Source organism: Ambystoma mexicanum, chromosome 5q (genome assembly GCF_040938575.1).
Source record: "Ambystoma mexicanum isolate Mex_15411 chromosome 5q, UKY_AmexF1_1, whole genome shotgun sequence".
Classification (NCBI taxonomy): domain Eukaryota; kingdom Metazoa; phylum Chordata; class Amphibia; order Caudata; family Ambystomatidae; genus Ambystoma; species Ambystoma mexicanum.
In genome coordinates this window covers 1010497405-1010515920 of record NC_090933.1, presented here as the reverse complement: position 1 = coordinate 1010515920, position 18516 = coordinate 1010497405, and the positions used below count along the sequence as shown (strand labels likewise).

Below are 18516 nucleotides of genomic sequence, written 5' to 3'. Positions count from 1 at the left end.
GATTCACATATGCACAAGGTGTGAGCTGTTCCCCAGATGGGGTTTCCTGGAGCCATGAAGCATATAGATTCACCCATAAATAGTTATTTACAATAAATAAGAAAGGGCAGAGGGACATTGTCAATTTTCTATGTAAAGCATGTGGGGTGCTGATTGAATTGTGCTCTTACATATACACCTTTTACAAAAGCTAGGAGACGTCTTAGGAAAATGGCAGAGAAAGCAGTATTCCCACATTCATCGTAAACTGGGCAGCTGATGTGTGTCCCCTGTGTGATGACAAAAGCAATGGTACATTGGAATCATGCTAAACCAGCTTAGAAGGTCAACTGGGAGTACTCTTGGGTCAGACATTTAAACAACGATTAAATATGGTCTAATGAGCAATTGTTGGTGGATTCTGGACCCTTTTTGCAAATGGGTGAGTGTCAAAGAATTCATTTTAAATTTAAAAGCCGTCTAGGTCACTGTTAATTGAGCAACATGGCATTAGTATGGATATTATGAGCCCTTTTGTAAAAGCATAGGCTGCTCTGTAAATTAGGGTTGTATAATTGTGCGTGTAAGAGCTCCTTTGTTTTTTTGTTTGCATCTGAGCGCTACTTACCCACAGTGTGTGATGCTCATTTATCAACCGCGAAAGGATGAAAGGCTGAATTTGGCCCTGTTCTTACCAGCTCAGTGTATAGGCCTATGTACACATACCCACATGGAACACAATTCTCTGATGTCATCAACATGGATGGCAGATGAAATATATGTGAGGGAGTGTCTGTACCTGTAAGTACCTAAATAGAACTGCAATCACAAAAAAATAAAAACTCAAGCATATGTGCACACAGGACATGTGCATGCCTGTGTGTATGTGTCTGTCTATTCTGTTTGGTGCGCTGGCTTATATGATTATGTGTGCGTCTGGATGAGTCCCACACGTAAAATATGCATCTTAAACTGAAAGGCACCATAACATTTTGCACTTAAAGGCGTATGGCTGTGACACAGACTGGTTCCTTTTCTCACAATGTTGATTCTTGCTTGATTCCTCCTCAACACTGGGCACTCAAACCAATCTCCGTGGACATGCCACTTCTCCGTTTACATCTCATGCTGCAAGTTTGGCTTTCAAGTGTCTGTTCCTTTCCAAAACGACTGTGCATACTGTAGGACAAAAATGGACAAACAATCCTTACATGTTCGAAACCCAGTTTAATTGCATTGAAGACATTTCTCCTATGTGGTCATTTGAAAAAAAAATAAAAGAAAAACAAGCACACACAGATGATCTGTGAAATCCATTCATGCATTGCCTTAAAATAGCTTAGCCTGTTAGTGTCCAACTGGAACTGGTTTTACTTGAAATTTGGAGGCCCTCATTTTATTGTCACCCTTTGTTTCCTCCCATGATATCTGACCTGAAGTTAAGGGCTCCATTTTCTCCAAGAATCTCAGGGTCAAAGGTGATTATGCCTAGACTGAGGGCTCTAGGTAAGCCATGGTTGGTTGTCCATCATCTATGCCTCACACAGGCTCTCTGCAACTCACAATGTGCAACCTGGTCTTGTAGGGCAAGTTCAACAGCTGTCTATGCTGCAGGAGAGTAACTAAATGACTTCTGCTCTACAGGATTATAAGGATGAGTATTGATAAACCACCTGCTCAACCCACACACTTCTATAAACCAACAGTAATTCCAATTGTACAGGTAAAACAGACACAGTTAAGAGATAAATCTCCTTTACCGTTTTTGGTAACGTGGGCTGAGGGAAGGCTATGCTCTCAAGAGGGTTATGTATGTGAATCAGTTGCAACCCAAATAGTAAAGCGTAGCAGTCCCAAATGAATGGAATGCCCAATCAAGGTTCAAAATATACTTTCTAAATATTTTTTTTTGTTGGCAGAGGCATACAACAAGCACAAACACAGGGCAATCATCTACATTTGATAAGTACATAAAGTCACACAGTGACTGTCATAACAACATTATACCATAACTCAGGCCAATAATAAGGAGAGGAAAAACGGAAAACGCAATGTCCAGTTCTACACAATCACCACACTAAGTCACTTGGGAGGAGCCACTCTCAGACACGCTATCCTCCTGGTTGTTGAGATAGCTGTTAAATGCCGTCCATATATCCTTGGGGAATGAGTGATTGGAAAGCATGTCAAGGTACTCCTCCTCGCAATTCCGGGACCAGGTAAGAAAGTTCAACCATTTTGGAAATGTGGGGGGAGAGGGATTCTTCCAGTTCTGGAGAATGGATTTCTTGTCCAGAATACAACTTATGTTTAAAAATGTATTCATGTCCTCAGCCCTCCCAGCCCTCCACACCCCACACAGCACCCCCAGGGGGACCGGGTCAAGAACGCTTTCAGTGATCTCTGACAATGTCGCAAGTATTCTTTCCCAAAATTCCACCAGTTTCTGGCATGTCCAGAACATGTGTAGGTGATCAGCTCTTTCCATATTGCACCAGGGGCATGAGTGTGGACCAGTATGAGTGAACCTGGAGATCCTGAGTGGGGTGTAGTACAGCCTATATAATAGCTTGAACTGCATGGCGCGGTAGCGGAAGTTAAGGGAGACTCTATTGGTGCGATCACATCTTCCCTCCAAGTCCAGCTCCTCGCCCACTCATCCCGCGCCCTGGAAGGCTAAGCTGGGGTGCTTGCCAGCAGCAGCTTATACAATGAGGAGACAACGCGTCGGGCACCTCCAGAGTTAGAAATGAATGCGATCCCAGGGGAGTCAGGGGGCTCTTCAGCGAAGTCGGGCCATGCGCACGGAAAGCAACGCGGAGCCTGTAGTATTGCAGCAGTTCTAGGGCCGACTCAGAGTGGCCCGGCCTCCATGTCTGTGGATTTATAAACTGCCTGTCAGGGTAGAAGCCAGTTAATGGCTGGTACCCCAGGGAGCTCCTGCATTGCAAAAGGGCAGCATCATGCGTAGGCTCTGCCCTGGGAACCCCCAGACGGGGAGCCACCTGTAGTAAGGGTACTGTTCTGCTGTCATTCCTAACCCATGCATGTATGGTGGTGCCGACTGGGTCTATTGGCGAGTCAGGTATGCACTGTCGATGCAATATGAGTGTCATTACTTTAATGCCATCCGCTGCAAGGGATTCCAACTTGACGTGTGGGCGGGGGGGCGCCCTCCAGAGTTAGAAATGAATGTGATCTCAGGGGAGTCGGGGGGCATTTCAGGGAAGTTGGGCCATGCGCACGGAAAGCAACGCAGAGCCTGTAGTATTGCAGCAGTTCTAGGGCCGGCCCGGAGTGGCCCGGCCTCCATGTCTGTGGATTTATAAACTGCAGGTCAGGGTAGAAGTCAGTTAATGCCTGGTACCCCAGGGAGCTCCAGCGTTGCGAAAGGGCTGCATCATGCGTAGGCTTTGCCCTGGGAACCCCCAGATGGGGAGCCACCTGTAGTAAGGGTACTGGTCTGCTGTCATTCCTAACCCATGCATGTATGGTGGTGCCCACTGGGTCTATGGGGGAGTCAGGTATGTACTGTCAATGCAATATGAGTGTCATTACATTAATGCCATCCACTGAAAGGGATTCCAACTTGACGTGTGGGCGGGGGGTGCCCGGATACCAGTGAGAGGTGCATTGGGTATGAGCTTCTAGTCAATATAATGTTTGGTCGGGGGCAGTAAATCCCCCTCTCTCATATGGTAGGGTCATGGCCATCCATTTCTATCGTACCGCCCCCGAATGCCACAGGAATTATGCGCACATCTTGTGTAGGTTCGCAAAGTATGTCCCCCCTGGCCAGATGGGTACATTGCAGAATGTGTACAAAAACTTGGGGAGAAGCACCATCTTGATAAGTGAAAGTCTCCTGGCGAGTGACAAAGGGAGAGAGCGCCAGCATGCCAATTTGGTTTCGGCTAGGTTCACCACCGATTGATAGTTGTCGGCCAGCAATGTGTCCTTAGTGAGGGACACGTAGACCCCCAGGTATCTAATTCCAGTGGGCGACCAGCAGAGTGGATATTCGGTGGCCGGCCGCTGGGTAGAGCTAGTGAGTGGGAAGATCTCAGACTTGGTATAGTTAATTGTGAACCCCGAGTGAGTGCCAATACGAGTGATGACCCGCAGCATTGGATCCAGGTGGCCTGAGGGATTCCTGACGTATAGTAATACGTCATCCGCATAAAGAGAGATCATTTCGGGAGTGTCTTTTAGTCGAATCCCTTTGTGGGAGTGCTGTTTTCTGATGTGGTCCGCCATGGGCTCTATCACCAAGGCAAACAGGATAGGGGAGAATGGCCAGACCTAGCGGGTCCCTCTAGAGAGTGGATCAGTGCAGACGTTATGGAGTTGACCCATACCCTGGCCACTGGGGAGGTGTACAGGAGTTGGATGATCATATTGGGGCCAATGCCCATTGTCTCCAGCACCCCCACATGTATTTCCAAGAGACCATGTCGAATGCCTTTTTGGGAGTCCACTATGACAGCAACTGCATCCGATCCCTGGTCTATCCATGACATGACATTAAGCAGCCACCTGATGTTATGAGACGTGGATCTCCCCAGCATGAAGCCTGCCTGATCCTTGTGGACCATGTATGTCATAACTGGAAGGAAGCAGTTTGCCAAAACTTTGGCAAAGATTTTAATATCCATGTTCATAGGTGAAAGGGGCCTGTAGGAACTGCATTCCTCGCTGGGTTTGCCAAATTTAAGTAGCCCCGTAATTACAGCATTGCGCATGGTGGGGGGGAGGGCAGATACTCGGAGCGATTCCTCCCACACCTCCAGTAAATTGTGGGCCAGTATGGCAATGTGTTCCTGATAGAATTTGGACATGATTCCGTCGGGCCCGGGAGCCTTACCCTTGGGGAGATCCGAGATGGCGGTAACTATCTTGTCTAGGCGGAGCGGCGCATCTAGTTGGTCCCTAGTGGCAGGGGAGATGCTTGTCGTGGGAATTTGGTCAAGGAGATCCTTCATGTGCTGTTTGCTATGTTCGGGGGGTTGGGCGTAGAGATTTGTGTAGAATTCGGCAAAGGCGTCGAGTATCTACTGGTCCGCCCATTGAGTGGCACCTTGTGGGTCTTTGATGCAAGTGCTCTCCACCTGCCCCACTCCCCTCTCACCAGGGCAGCTAGTGTTCTACCAGGCCTATCGTCCTCCCCATACCTCCGCGCAGCAAGAGGGCGGATAAAATATAGAACTTCTCTGGTTGCGTGTGTGTTGAATGCCTGGAGTTCATCACTGATTAGGGCGAGTGTGAATGGGTTTGGCAGATGTTGCACACTCCCGCTCCAGTTCCCGCAATCTGGCCTCGGAGCAGTTGAGGGCCGCTCTAATGTCTGCATGTCTCTTTGGATATGGACATATGTCTAATGAAGGCATTAAAGGTGTCCCAACGTACCCCAATAGTAGTGGCCCGGGGAGTGTTAAGCTCAAAAAAGGACTCAATGTCAGCCAGGATATCGGCCTTGAACACAATGTTCTGCAGCGTGGCCGATTTAAATCGCCATGTGTTGAATGTTGGCACGGGCATTCCCAATATCACCGATAGTGTGATCGGGGCATGATCTGAAAGGGTACGAGTCAGTATTTGCGCTCCCCCAATCCTCCCCACTATTTCGTTTGACACCAGGAAAAGGTTGATTCTGGAGAACTGTCATGAATGGAGGAATAGTGAGTATATTCGTAAGATAACAGGTGTAGCAGTCTCCAGGCGTCATGGATGTTGAGTATTGAGCAATGTGTCAGTAGCCTGCGCGCCGCACCAGACAGGGACCTGGAAGCCTTCCCAGTCCTATCCAGGATCGTATTTAAAATGAAGTTCATGTCCCTTCCCCAGATGATTGGAATTCCCACGTACCCCATGAGTATGGACACCACCCCTTCCACAACCTCAGGCATGTCCACATAAGGCCCGTATGTATTCACAAGGAGATATTCTCTATTTACGATTGTGCAACACAGTACTACATATCTGCCATCAGGGTCAATGTAGCTCTTGTGCAGAACAAATTTGATGGATTTATGGATGATAGTCAGCACCCCCTGGCCCGTGAGGAGTGGGAGGTGTAGTATCTGTTAGGACCCAGGATAATGCCATGTTCATTGCCAGCGGGCCCTCTGAGTGTGTTTCTTGTCTTACAACCGTGTCTTTGGACGTAGGCCATGTTTTTACTTGCCTTGGTGTGATTGCTCAGGCCCCGGACATTCCAGGACATTATAGTAGTGGGCATTTGAAGAGTCTAGTGCACATCCCAGCTGCCCCATTGTAGCCCGTGTCTGCAGTCAGTGCTATAGATCCAAGGGTGCCTCAGTGTAGTGCAATGTGCCGGTTTACCTCTGCCATTATTAACATAACTCCCCCAACCAACTCCTCCCCCTTCCCTCACCACCTTCCTCCAACAGGCAGTGTTCCCATCCACCCCTACCCCAATAAACCAGCACCTCCCTTAAGCAGGGGGGCAGTGGTGAAAACCCAACGTGGGTTCACCTCATTACAAGCCCAACAACGGCCAACAACCACCCAGAACCAGATAAAGGTAACCATTGCAACTGCAGTGGGGCACGCTATTGCTGTGAGGTTGGCGTTTGAGCGAAGAAGGAGACAGGGTGCACTAAGACCATGCGAGCGTCTGCAGTACCTGCATTAATCACTTAATGCCTGACACCAGTAAGCGAGACAGGCCAGAGGTTGGCCAAAGGATGAAACAGCACGCATAGTCGGCTCCAGGGACTAGGATAATGAGTGCGTAAAGACAGTGGGGCGGGAGCCAACTAGGTGCCTAGTTGTGTATATCAGGGAACCATGTATGAATAGGTGAATGACCGTTGTTGCCATCAGCACATAGGGACCAGACATTAACAAACAGATATGGGCACCAAGGAATAACGCCAGATCGCGCTCAGTCATTGTCTGCATGGGCATATTTGGGGTTATGGAGAGGTATCTGTGACTCAATGAACTTCACTGCTTCCTCTAGGACCGTGAGAAAGTACAATTTTCCTTTGTATATGATCTTTAGTCGTGCCGGGAACAGAATTGCATAGGGGATGTTGCGCTCTCCGAATAGTTTTTTGACGCCAAGAAACTGACGCCTTTCCTGTTGCACCCCCACAGAAAAGTCAGGGAAAATCCTGATGGTATGGGCATTGAGGCGCAAGTCCCCTTTCGCACGTGATAGGCGAAGAATGAGATCCCTGTCTCTATAATTGAGAATTCTGGTGATGATAGGCCTGGGAAGGTCGCCTGGTTTGGGACGTGGCGATAGGGCCTGATGGACGCGCTCAACTGTGAAGTATGGGCATAAGGCAGGGTTGCCCAGCAGCTCCCTAAGTAGATTCCCCATTGCATCCTCCATGCGCCCCTTAAGTGCATTCTCCGGGACCCTGATAATGCGTAGGTTATTCCCACTCCAAGTCATTGCATTTCGCCTTCACGCCCCTCATGTCACGGGATACGGGTGGCGACCGTTTCCTGGAGTGTGTGTATTGCGTCTTCATTTGTGCCTATCCTATTTTCCGCTTCAGTGATCCTAGTCCCAGCTTGGCCAACTCGAGATGCGCTAGCATTGATATCGTCCAGCTTATCATGGAAAGAGGCGAAATTCTTGGCCATGGATTCCATCATTCTGGTGAGATCTGGGACCAGTGCGCCTGGATGTGGTTCGGCCTCGGGGTCCTCCTGGGTGGGTGGTGTTTTCCCGCGTCAGCCCTTGGCACAGCTTTAGTGAACTTATCCATAGCACCCCCCTTGCCAGCTCCTCTTGACCGATTAGACATGTCTAGTGCAGGTCAGGGCGCGGTTGTTTCTGTGCCAGTAATGCGTGAGGCGATATGGGTGGCCAAGCGTGTGTATCAGCTTGGTGGTGCCCAGAGAGCAGGAACCGTGGCCATGAGGGGGAAAGCGGGAGCACCAGGAGGCAGAAGGGGTGTCAGTGGGTACAGCTAAGTCTCAGTGGGTAGCTGCCGCCCACAGTGCATCCAGGGCTGGATATATGAAGGGTGTCTGTGTGGTACCCAGTCCGACCTGGCAATGCTGATTAGGGTGTCCAGTGGAGGAAATGTCTATATTCAGAAGTGTCCAACACCTTAGTCTAGGGGAGTTGGGTCCCGGGTCCTGCCAGCGCAGCAGTGCTCTAGCGTGAATGTGGGCACAAATTGTCCATGTATGCAGGCTCCTCCAGTGGGCCAGACCCCCACCAAGGGGCCAAAACAACAATGCTAACTGGGCGGATGGAAGCGCCTGCTACCTGCTCCCAGCACTGAGCAGTTGTTATAAACAGTGCTGGGGCTGTGGTCTGATGGGAGCCGCAGCAGCGATGCGATCCACGAGGGGCTGCAAGAAACAAGGCATAAATAAACAAATGCAGGCCCCCCAGCTCCTCACCTGCCCCGCAAGCACATCTAGTCCAGTTCGCGGGGATCAATCCTCGTTTCGCCGCTGCACCAGTTGCAGCAGGTGTGGTTGCCTCCCGGCCGCAGCCCAGGCCAGGGCGCGCAAGAGGCACAGAGTGGAGGGCACGTTGGGAGGCTCCAGCAGTCCACCCCCGGTCCGGGGCCCGACCCAGGCGGTCCAGAGGGCCGCCAGGCCGGCGAGAGCGGGGTAGGGTAGAAATGATGGGCGGCAGTGGCGAGCCTCCATTGGCGAGATGGGAAACCGCTCCACCATGGGGCCACAATGCGGCCACCAGCCGGCCACAGCAGAGTCCAGGTGCCCCCAGCCGCAGCAGCGCTGGCCTCAATGATGCAGCACAGGGCCCGGTGAGGTGAGCCCCAGTGATCGGGCAGTGAGCAGCATCCTTCTTGGCCGCAGGCAGCAGGCTCCACTCAGTGGAGGAGGCACGATACAGCATGGTGCCTCACACGCGGCCAGGCCCCGGACTGTTGTCAGTCGTGGCTGGTGTCTCGGGCCGCGTTTTTTCGTGAAAAGGCTGCTAAATGGTGACGGTGGTGTCGGACACACACCAATGCTGGGCAGAGAGATGCAGGCAAACCGCTGATGGTGGCGGATACGTGCCAGGTCCACACAGAGCTAATGGGCTAAGCAGCTATTTTGCTGGCTACTCAACAGCGCCCCCATATACATTTTTTTTATTAAAAACACCATCTGCAAGAAAGCTAAGGATAAAAACACTCTACCAACCCCACCCCTTTGGAAAGAACATAGAAGGTCCAAAGAAAGAAAGATGCAGCACTTTGTATATAAATACTGGGTTGAAAGGCAAGTCAATTACCACAATTTTGATTTAAAAGGATATATTTTTGATGAAAAAGCTGTATAAGTAACCTTAACCATCTCTAGGACCAAAAATGGACCAGGGGGAAGTTATGGGTCAATATGACCTTTTTGGAAAGTTGACAGCATCAAACCATACTACAAGGTGTTGTGCAAGTGGCTCAAAACCAGTTTGGGTGGGTCATTTCATGTTGGCCAAAGCACTGAGCTGGCCTCGAGTCAGTTGGAATGCAGTGGCACAGAGCAGTTTGCAGGTGGCATTCAAGTGATGCAGGTCGGAGCGCTCACCAGGATCTGTTCCATTCCAGCCTGTGGTAACCTCTGGGCAAGGCCGATGATTGATGCTGTGCTACAGAGGTTCAAGTCATAGGTCAGCAATTATTTGAATTGTGGTCTTGACATACTGGTGTGCATCTTCAGGTCGAGCAGGGCTGAGTAGTTTAGTAACTGCTGGTTCGAGTCAATGAGTGACACTTGGTCAGTTAAAGTCAAATCCTGTGATGCACAGTTGGTTCAAGCAGGTGACAGCCTCTGTGTGGTATGATGCTGCGTCGAGCTGGACTAAAGTTGCAAGCACTTTGGTTTAAAGGTTTGATTGAGTATAAAAATCAGCAGTGGCTGGTCTCTCTGATTCGGTAGCTGTGAACACGGTTTTAAGTGGCTGAATAGGGAGCCTTAGCTAGTCTGGTATTCCAGATGTTGTGAGAAACACTTCAAGGGTTATAGGACAAGATGAGTCTGTTCAAGAGTCACACCCAATGCACCATGGGAGGGAGTAGGGGGGATATATTGCTTCTGCCTTGGAGAATTACTTCACCTCAGTGGTGGGGGGCTTTGGTGTGTCTGAGAGAGAATCAATGAAAGAGTGGGAGACTCCTTATTAAAGGTAAACGTCTCCCAGTGATCGGTCTAAAGCAATCCAGCTTTTGGGGTTCAATCCCTGGCCGTAGAACAAGTTGACTTTGCCTTCTGACATCATACTCAAAGTGCTTTGTGTTAAAGGAAGCTGAGGGGATAGGAAGGAAGAGTGATAAAGACAGAAAGCAAGATGGCGGTATCTTCCTCCAGATGGTCTGAGCTCCCCCTATCTACACTAACTTCACATGTTACCTTGCCAATACCATCAAAGGCACTTTTTGATATGCAGTACCCTGCTGTGAGGCTTGTCTTTTTGTGATGGGTGGCCCTTTAATTCCTGTTTCCAAAAATCAGCTCATGCAAGTAGGTTGGCGGCTCACTTGGGAGAGGTGTTACCTGACGTCACACAAAATGAAAATTAGATCCATAGCCACCCAGTCTTCTGCCCTGTCTCTTGGCAGGCCCAGGTTATCGGACCAGAATAAACATAACCCTTCTGCAAATGATCTAGGTTCACAGTTCTAATAGAGATAAGATGTCAAATTGATGTGGCCGCAATACGTATGAGAGATGCTAGCACCATACCCTAACGTATGTGGTGGTGAATATTTTAAATGCAATCCCTGAGCTGCAAATGCTTGGCTGGCGTTGCAGCTGTCCACTGTGCTCACACAATGTGTCGAATGCCACGGGGGAGCAGTGTCTTCAGGTCACTATGCTGATGCAGCAGAGCACAGGTGTACACTATGCTTTTGGCATGCAGTTTGTGGATATGGGGTCTGGACAGCAGACTACCCTCTCTGAGAGGGAATTACCTGAACCATTTTATATTTAAAATGAATAAAAAAAGGCAGAGCTACTACACCCTTGCCATATAACAATTCTTCATAAGGAGCCCAATCCAACAAGTTAATCCATTGATTTGAACATTTAACTGGTCCTGGTTGATGATGCTGCAGCAATGTGGCCCGGTGAGTGTGAATGACTCAAGTTGTGTACAGCTCCAAGGCGCATCAGAGATATCTGCCCCAAAGAAAGAAGCACACATATGCTATTCCTGTTTAAGATGCATTTGTTTATGACAGTTGCCTAAGGAAGCTGTATTTCATTGTAGACATTGTCTAATCGCCTGAGTGATTACCTGACCTGGTAATGGCATGCATCTTGGGACATACAGGAGCATATGTGCCCTGATATTCAGGGTTGCAGAAACACACTTATACATAGATTTAAACACACTTATTAAACATAGTCAATGCAAACTCTAAGCCTAACAGCCTGGAAGAGAATTTGAGTAGCGAAACAGTGAGTGAAACTAGTTGTGATACATACTATGGTCTACTCCATGTTCAATCATGGCAAATAACCTTTGAGCCAGCATTGCTTAAATGAGGTTTGCCACCTGATATACATGCTTCAGCCATTGATCACTGCCATGCTGTATTTCATTTTCATCACCAAAGATAGAAATATAGTGAATGTCGGGAATTGCCAACTGAGCTGAACTCCGCCAAGTTGCATTTTTAGGATGCAGATATCTGGTCTCAGGAATATCGCCAAACCTTTGCAGGATGACATCGAAATAGTAAGTACTTCCACCTGAGGGTTTACATAAATATAAACATTGGGCCTCATTTACAAAAGCCTTCCATAATGGTGCAATCCCATTAAAAATTGCTTTCTTTATTTAATGCATTATTGAAAGGAAAGAGCTGAATATTGAGTGAGAGTCGCTGCTGTTAAGATCTAACCATGCTCTTCTCTCACCCTTTCAGCTCAGTCAATTTCCCCCTTACAACATCTCGCCCACTGATATGGACCAATTACTCTGCCTTTCTGTTCAGGGTCCACCCTACACAGCATCTTTATCCAGATCCTCCAATATCTGTCCCTACCATTAATGATATGTTTTCCATATTACGATCTTAGGCTTTATTCACTTTGCGAACCACGAGCCATAGCTCCTCCAGACCGAGGGATGACTGGTCATCTCACTGCAGGATTGAGTGGGTCGCAACTACTCTGCTCATCCATCCTCTCACTCCAATCGCAAACAATGACAGACCCAGACAATGCTGCCTCCTCTGGTTTAATAATCAGCAAATACTGATACGTTTGAAAGCACTGATAATGGCTCAAAACGTGCGCTCATTCTGATAAACAGAATTCCTGATGGGATTCTTTTCTGACAAAAAAAATCACTAGACTGCCATTGCCTTTACTTGGTTTGAAGACAAGAAACCAGGCAACCAAGGGATTTTCCAATTTGGGATGCTTTGGCGCTTCCGACCTTTTTGCTGTGTACCTTTATGTTATTTTATATGTCTTTTATGTTAGGATAAGGCACCCAGAGTATTATAGAAAAAGGGGTCAAGAGGCTAATTGATCGATTTTGCATCGTGAAGAACTTGCTACCTAGGCTGCTTCTGTACATGATCACCACTTTGGGATTCAGGGCAAATCATGTTGCTTTCTCATATCAAATTGTAAATAAACCAGCTCATTGTTAATTGTTTTGCCCAGTTGCCCAACTACCCATCACATCCAAGTCTCACTAATGTGAATGTGTCTCTAACTTGACCTCTTCCAGACCCCACATATCATTATTATTTTCTTTGTAACATCTCATGTTTGAGATGTTTCTGCTACAATTAAACACGTAACTACCACCAGGTAGTTGTACAAATAGTGCCCCAATTGTATGTGTTTTCCTTTGTAATTCACACTCAGCAAATTGTATGCGTTTTCTTCAGGACGATAAGGCTATGTATTGGAATGAATTGATCGAGGTGTTACTTGTATTCAAAACCCAACCTTTATATCCCGACAATATTGGGAGAGAGAAGTCAGACCAGAAAAAAAGTTGTGTAAGTCGCTTGAAGCATTGAAGAGACTCTTCAAGGATTCTCTCCTCAACACCTCGGCCATCATGTCGCCCCTCACACTACTTGACTCGCTAGACCCTGCCCGCCCCTCTCCTCGCTGCCACCCGGTACAGCTGTACTACACCTCTTTTCCCCTCTGTGTATCTCTTTTGTTGTTACTTCTGAATAGCGCTCATACAGGAGCGACCTATTCTCTCTCCAAACCAGACAATAAGCTAGTTTGAAGTCCTATTGGAAGACGTTATTGGGCTACACACAGAAGTACAGTCATAGTATTACACTCACTTTGGTGTATATCTACAACTGAAACATCAGAGTGAATTGATGTAATGGTGAATGGCCAAGAGTTGCAACACAATTTGAATTGTAATCCAACATTCAATGTAAAGCAAAGCCTCGAGAAAGCACGTGCGTGTGAAAAACATTCCAGCTACTGGGGTACATTCCTAACCAACTTGTTTTTAAAATAGAAGTGAATACGAACATGAAAACAATCATATAAAAAATTAATTGCTGAAACTTCATTCAGTGTTTCATGTGACTTACAATGCATGTTGTTTTCACTCATCTACCGATATTTGTGCGATATAAAGTTTAGGTCCTGCATGCTCTAGTACAACCGCCTCTCTGTGCAGCACCTTGAGGCTCCTTTGAGATGTGATTGTGCTATTCCTGCAGGCCAGTCTAGCATTATATCTCCATAAAGCACCTAGTTTCAGGGGATAACATGGACCCGTTATTGCTATAGCTAAGGCAATACCCAATCACAGCAACCCTGTCAGCAGAACTTCAGGGGCCAGTTTTGTGTCTCAATGGCTCAGCTTTGAATCACATACACTGTTAATCATTGAACCCATATAGCTATAGCTAAGGCAATACCCAATCACAGCAACCCTTTCAGCAGAACTTCAGGGGCCAGTTTTGTGTCTCAATGGCTCAGCTTTGAATCACATACACTGTTAATCATTGGAACGCTGAGATTAATTTTAGTCAATGTCTCTTCGGTATAGTTTCACTTAACTTCTTACACATGCGTGACCGAGTTACCAATGGCTTTGTACACCTATATATTTAACTCTGATTAATGTGAAATGTTTACACAGATGTCAATCATTAGACTTAACATAAGTATTTTATGCATAGAAAAATAATCAATATTGGTCACATTAAGGATAGTAAATAGCACTGAGGATTTCTGTGCCATACAAAACATGGGTTGCAGGCCAATCACTTTATAGAGGTACACAAAAGTGAAGTGCTTTTTAACAGCCTTTCAATGTTTATATGTGTGGATTGTTAGTGGTATATTAGAAGTTACAACACTGAAACAAATGCTGTAAGCAAGGATGAAACTTCATTAGGAAGCTTTTGATAAAGTTGCGATGTGCATAGTTCCTTAGTTCTGACCCTAGTGAGGATAAGGTTTGGCCCCCGTAGAATTTATGCGTTTTGCAGCAAGGATGTTGACTAACGTGTGAAGGGGCTCATTGCGAGAATGGGCTTCATAGACACGATAAGCTTAGGAGCAAGGGTTGGTATGGAGAGGGGAGGAGTTTAGAGAAGGGATGGGCTTCTTGTGGTGATGGCCTTTGGAGTGGGATCTTCTCATGCAATGGTCCTTGCATAATGTGCTGTGATAGGACAAACATTTTTTGTTAGGGTTGACTTTGTCTCCGTGAATAGTGAAACAGTGTCTCTCATGTGCCATGTGATGATGACATAACTATCCTAATCTATTATAATCCGATTGCCATAATGTTTTATATAGTTCTTGAGTGTTATACTAGGCGTCAATCAGGTGTTGATGATATACCCTTGATCACAGATCACATAACTCTCAGAATATGCAAGTATTATAAATTGCAATGATATGTATGGCCATTGTGTGTTTATAAACAGGTAATCAATGTTAGCCAATTATTTTCAGCCATGCAGTTCACATGCCAGATTTCAAGATCCATTGACATGTTATGCAATCCCACTGAAGTATGTGTAATCACGTAGCAAAATCAAAAGTGGCAGTGCACTCCAAATGTAATGTCTTCTTTTTTCCACAGGTCTCAACATGTCTGAAGGAGGAAACTCTCCAAATCATCCCCATGGTACCAACAGCAGCTCGGTGGCAATAGCTATCCTTGTGCCTTTCTTTGCTCTTATTTTTGCAGGTTTTGGATTTTATCTTTACAAGCAAAGGTAAGAACTTTGATCTCTTTTACATTGTGTATTCTAGTACTGTGAGGAAGTTTATCCGTTTTCTCTAATTGGACAGCAACATCCAATCAATGAACCCAATGGGATGCATATTTTATATGACCATTCAGGATTTGTAAACCCAATGACGTGGTATCCTTTAAGGACCTGCACTTCCATTTTTCAAAATCAAGTTTGTATCAGAACTGTGAAAACGAATCAGAAATAACAGGGGCAACAGATTAACAAAGAAAAGGGTTTTCATTAATAATAGGGTTTGTGCCCCATTATAACAAAAAATGCACTCCTGAGTGCAAAAATAATGTGCGGGGGTATTACTGCATGTTTGCATGCAGCTTTTTTGTTTTAGAGGGGAGGCAAGCATTTCCCCTGAAAAGGCGTAACCTTTAAGTGCAACCCCCGTGGTAGGGTCCGCAGGCCCCCAGTCCCTTCAAGAGGTACTCTTGGTTTATACTGAGGGTGCGTGCTCCCTCCTCTTTGACACACACACACACACACACACACACACACACACCCACCCCCCCCCCAACTGCCTGGGTCCTTAATTTCACATTGTTCTAAGCATTCATCTGGATAGCAGAAACATGTTGTTATTTTTTGTTTCAGTTATCTGTATCAATTTTTAATTTGTTGTAGTGGTTGTATCAGCACCACTCACAGTAGTAGATTTGTTGATTCATCATTTGGAGTAGAGATGTGTGAAGAACCCACTTGAATGTAAATATGTTATTTAAAAAAAGTCCACTAATATATATTGTGCACATGATAATGGGAAATTGCAGTCGTGCAGACATAATATAAGTCACCAGAGAATACAGTGTTAAGACATAGGCAGTACATTTCTGTGCAACGACAGAGATGGTGCCGGGCTTACTGTGCATAGAATTTCATCCACCCTTGTGTGCAAGACACAATTGATCTACATAAACATAACAGAGTTGAAGCCGAATAGCAATACTACTCATCTTCTTTATCATATTCAGAATTGTGTTCAGTGTTATGACATCTAATGAATCCCTGAATTGCTATATAGGAATGCAACAAAAATATGTATGTGATCCCCAGATTGGAAGGCTTGACTCCAATATTGCGGAACACACACGTTAGCGTAAGTGCACGTGTTAGGCAGAAACCTGTGCAGTTCCCTCTGGGACCACTGCAAAAAGTTTAAGACTACAGGAGTTAGCGGTAAACACAATTGGTAGCAGTCTGCACCACCCAGATTTACCTGGTAGCTGTGGCGGAGCAGCCAGACTTCTCTCAAGATGAGTTAGGCAGTATTTAGAGTATACAAAATAGGGCAATTTACACAGTAGAACAAGCAGACACTGATCAGAGCTTGGGTGTAAAGATATATAATTATTTATTTAAAACACATCAATGAAACACACACTGGCACTAATATGGCAAACAACTTCAATCACAATTACAATAAGTATATATTAATCCTCTAACAATATTTCAACAAGTCTAGGTTCAACGGCACCACTTATTTGCAGACACAGGTGAATGCTTTAACCTAGATGGCACTCTAATATTCGTCAGAAAGGGAGAGAAAAAGGCAGGGTATGAAACCAACTCAGTACCAACACTTTTACAAAGCAAATGCAAGGCAAGCAAGGCAGGGTCTACTGTAAATCACAAAGTTCAGAGGCCAGGCCCACTCGGAGAGAGGCAAGGCGTTATGTCCCAAAAGTATCACAGTGGAAATGCACTTCAAGTCGTTGTAGGAAAATGTCACAGAAGATTGGACCAGTTTTAGAACAAAAAGTTAAGAAGGTCTGGAGGCGACCCAGTGGAAAGGTAAGGATTTAAGACACCTCACGCTAACCGTCACAAGGGAAGCAAGGTGGACACAGTACCTTGAAAGTGAAGAGACAGCTCCGGCCGGGGCAGTTGTTCCTGGTGGTGGATGCAAGTCGGGGCTTTGCCAGAAGATGAGAGGATCTCGTCGTCGAGGAAAAGTTGAAGATCGTTGCACAACCAGGGAAGAGACCAGCCGTGGAGTGCTCCATCACAAGGCACCACCTTTTCGTCGCAGTACAGTGGTTAGTGGCTATCAGGTTGCCGGGATACTCAGCACAGGCAATTCGACCACTAGACTTCCTGGAAGCGAAGAAAAAGCAAGGGAACGGTTGTTCCCACCAGTCAAGGGAAGAAGACTCTCCAGCAGGGAGATCTCCTCTGTCGTTGGCAAGTGGTGAGTCAGTTCAGCAGGGCTCCACTGGAGGTGTCGTCGTTGCAGCTCGGCTCAGCTTTACCCTCGTCGGATTCTTAGGTCCTGTGGCAACTTCTGAAGTTCCAGTCCCAAAAGCCCTGCTTTTATGCAGAAAACCCCCATTCACTCAGCCTAGATGTCAAGCAAACAGGCTAAGTGGTGAGCGGGGCGGCTCACCACTTGGGTCAATCACACAAGAGTGCGACCTGAGTTGGCAAGGCAACTCAGTCCAGGGTGCCTAAACCCCCTACCACACCCCCTGTGGTACACAGATAGAATGGCACCACTCTGGAGGGCTTCTGTGTAGAAGCCCGCCAAAAGTGGAACAAAGGGCTCAACCTTTTGGTTTAGAGTTTACAGAGTTGAATACATACTCCATTTTAAAAACCGAGTTCTGGCAGAAAATACCAACCAGTGGATTTATTTAAGATAAATAAACCGGCGGTATGTTAGAGACTAACGTAAAAAAGTATTAGCCTCGAACAATGGGAAGAATCCCATAGGAATATATTTGCGGTCGAATATACAAAGTAGTATCCACTGCCACCAGCCAAAACTCGAAGAGGGGGGGCGGGACAGTGCCCCCTCGAACAACAGACCCAGGGGTAATCGAATTACCCCTACCAGTACGTCCACAATAGGATGGTTTGTACTAGTTCTGTTAGTAAATTTAGGTCTAGTAAAGCCAATGGTCGCTTTACATGCCCTTGGCGACAGTAGTCGGTCCCAAGGTATGGGGTCTATGGTGGTGGTCACCTAGGACACCCCAGTGTTACGGCACGAAGGGTGCTGTGTAACACACATATCAAAACACATGAGACCCTATGGAGTAAAATACCCCGTAGCCCATAGAACACATTAACATTCAAAGAAATACCACAAATCATGTCCAAGAGTGGGAGGAAAAGAGTCTCACTCTTGGCGGGATAAAAGAACAAACTCCAGAAATCCAGCAAAGCTGCTGGGGGACTCACTAGGTTAGGAAATTCAGCCAAAACAGAGAATTCTCCCTAACAGCACGCATTTGTATGGGCCTTTAAAAAAAATCATCACACATAAGCAGTGTTTTTTGTGTGTGGTTTTTCTTCAAAACTTGTGCCAAAAGCATTGAAGGGAACTTAGAAG

At 46.5% G+C, this 18516-nt stretch overlaps 1 protein-coding gene across 5 annotated transcripts in view; it reads left to right on the top strand.

Annotated features, from left to right (window-relative positions):
• The window catches only part of CSMD3 (CUB and Sushi multiple domains 3), a 3270409-nt gene that overhangs the window by 3229136 nt on the left and 22757 nt on the right, over window positions 1-18516 (top strand). For all 5 annotated transcript variants that reach the window (XM_069621531.1, XM_069621530.1, XM_069621528.1 and 2 more), the window contains one exon: window positions 15020-15155. In XM_069621531.1, coding sequence (XP_069477632.1) covers window positions 15020-15155 — 136 coding nt within the window. The remainder of the gene's footprint in view (window positions 1-15019; window positions 15156-18516) is intronic.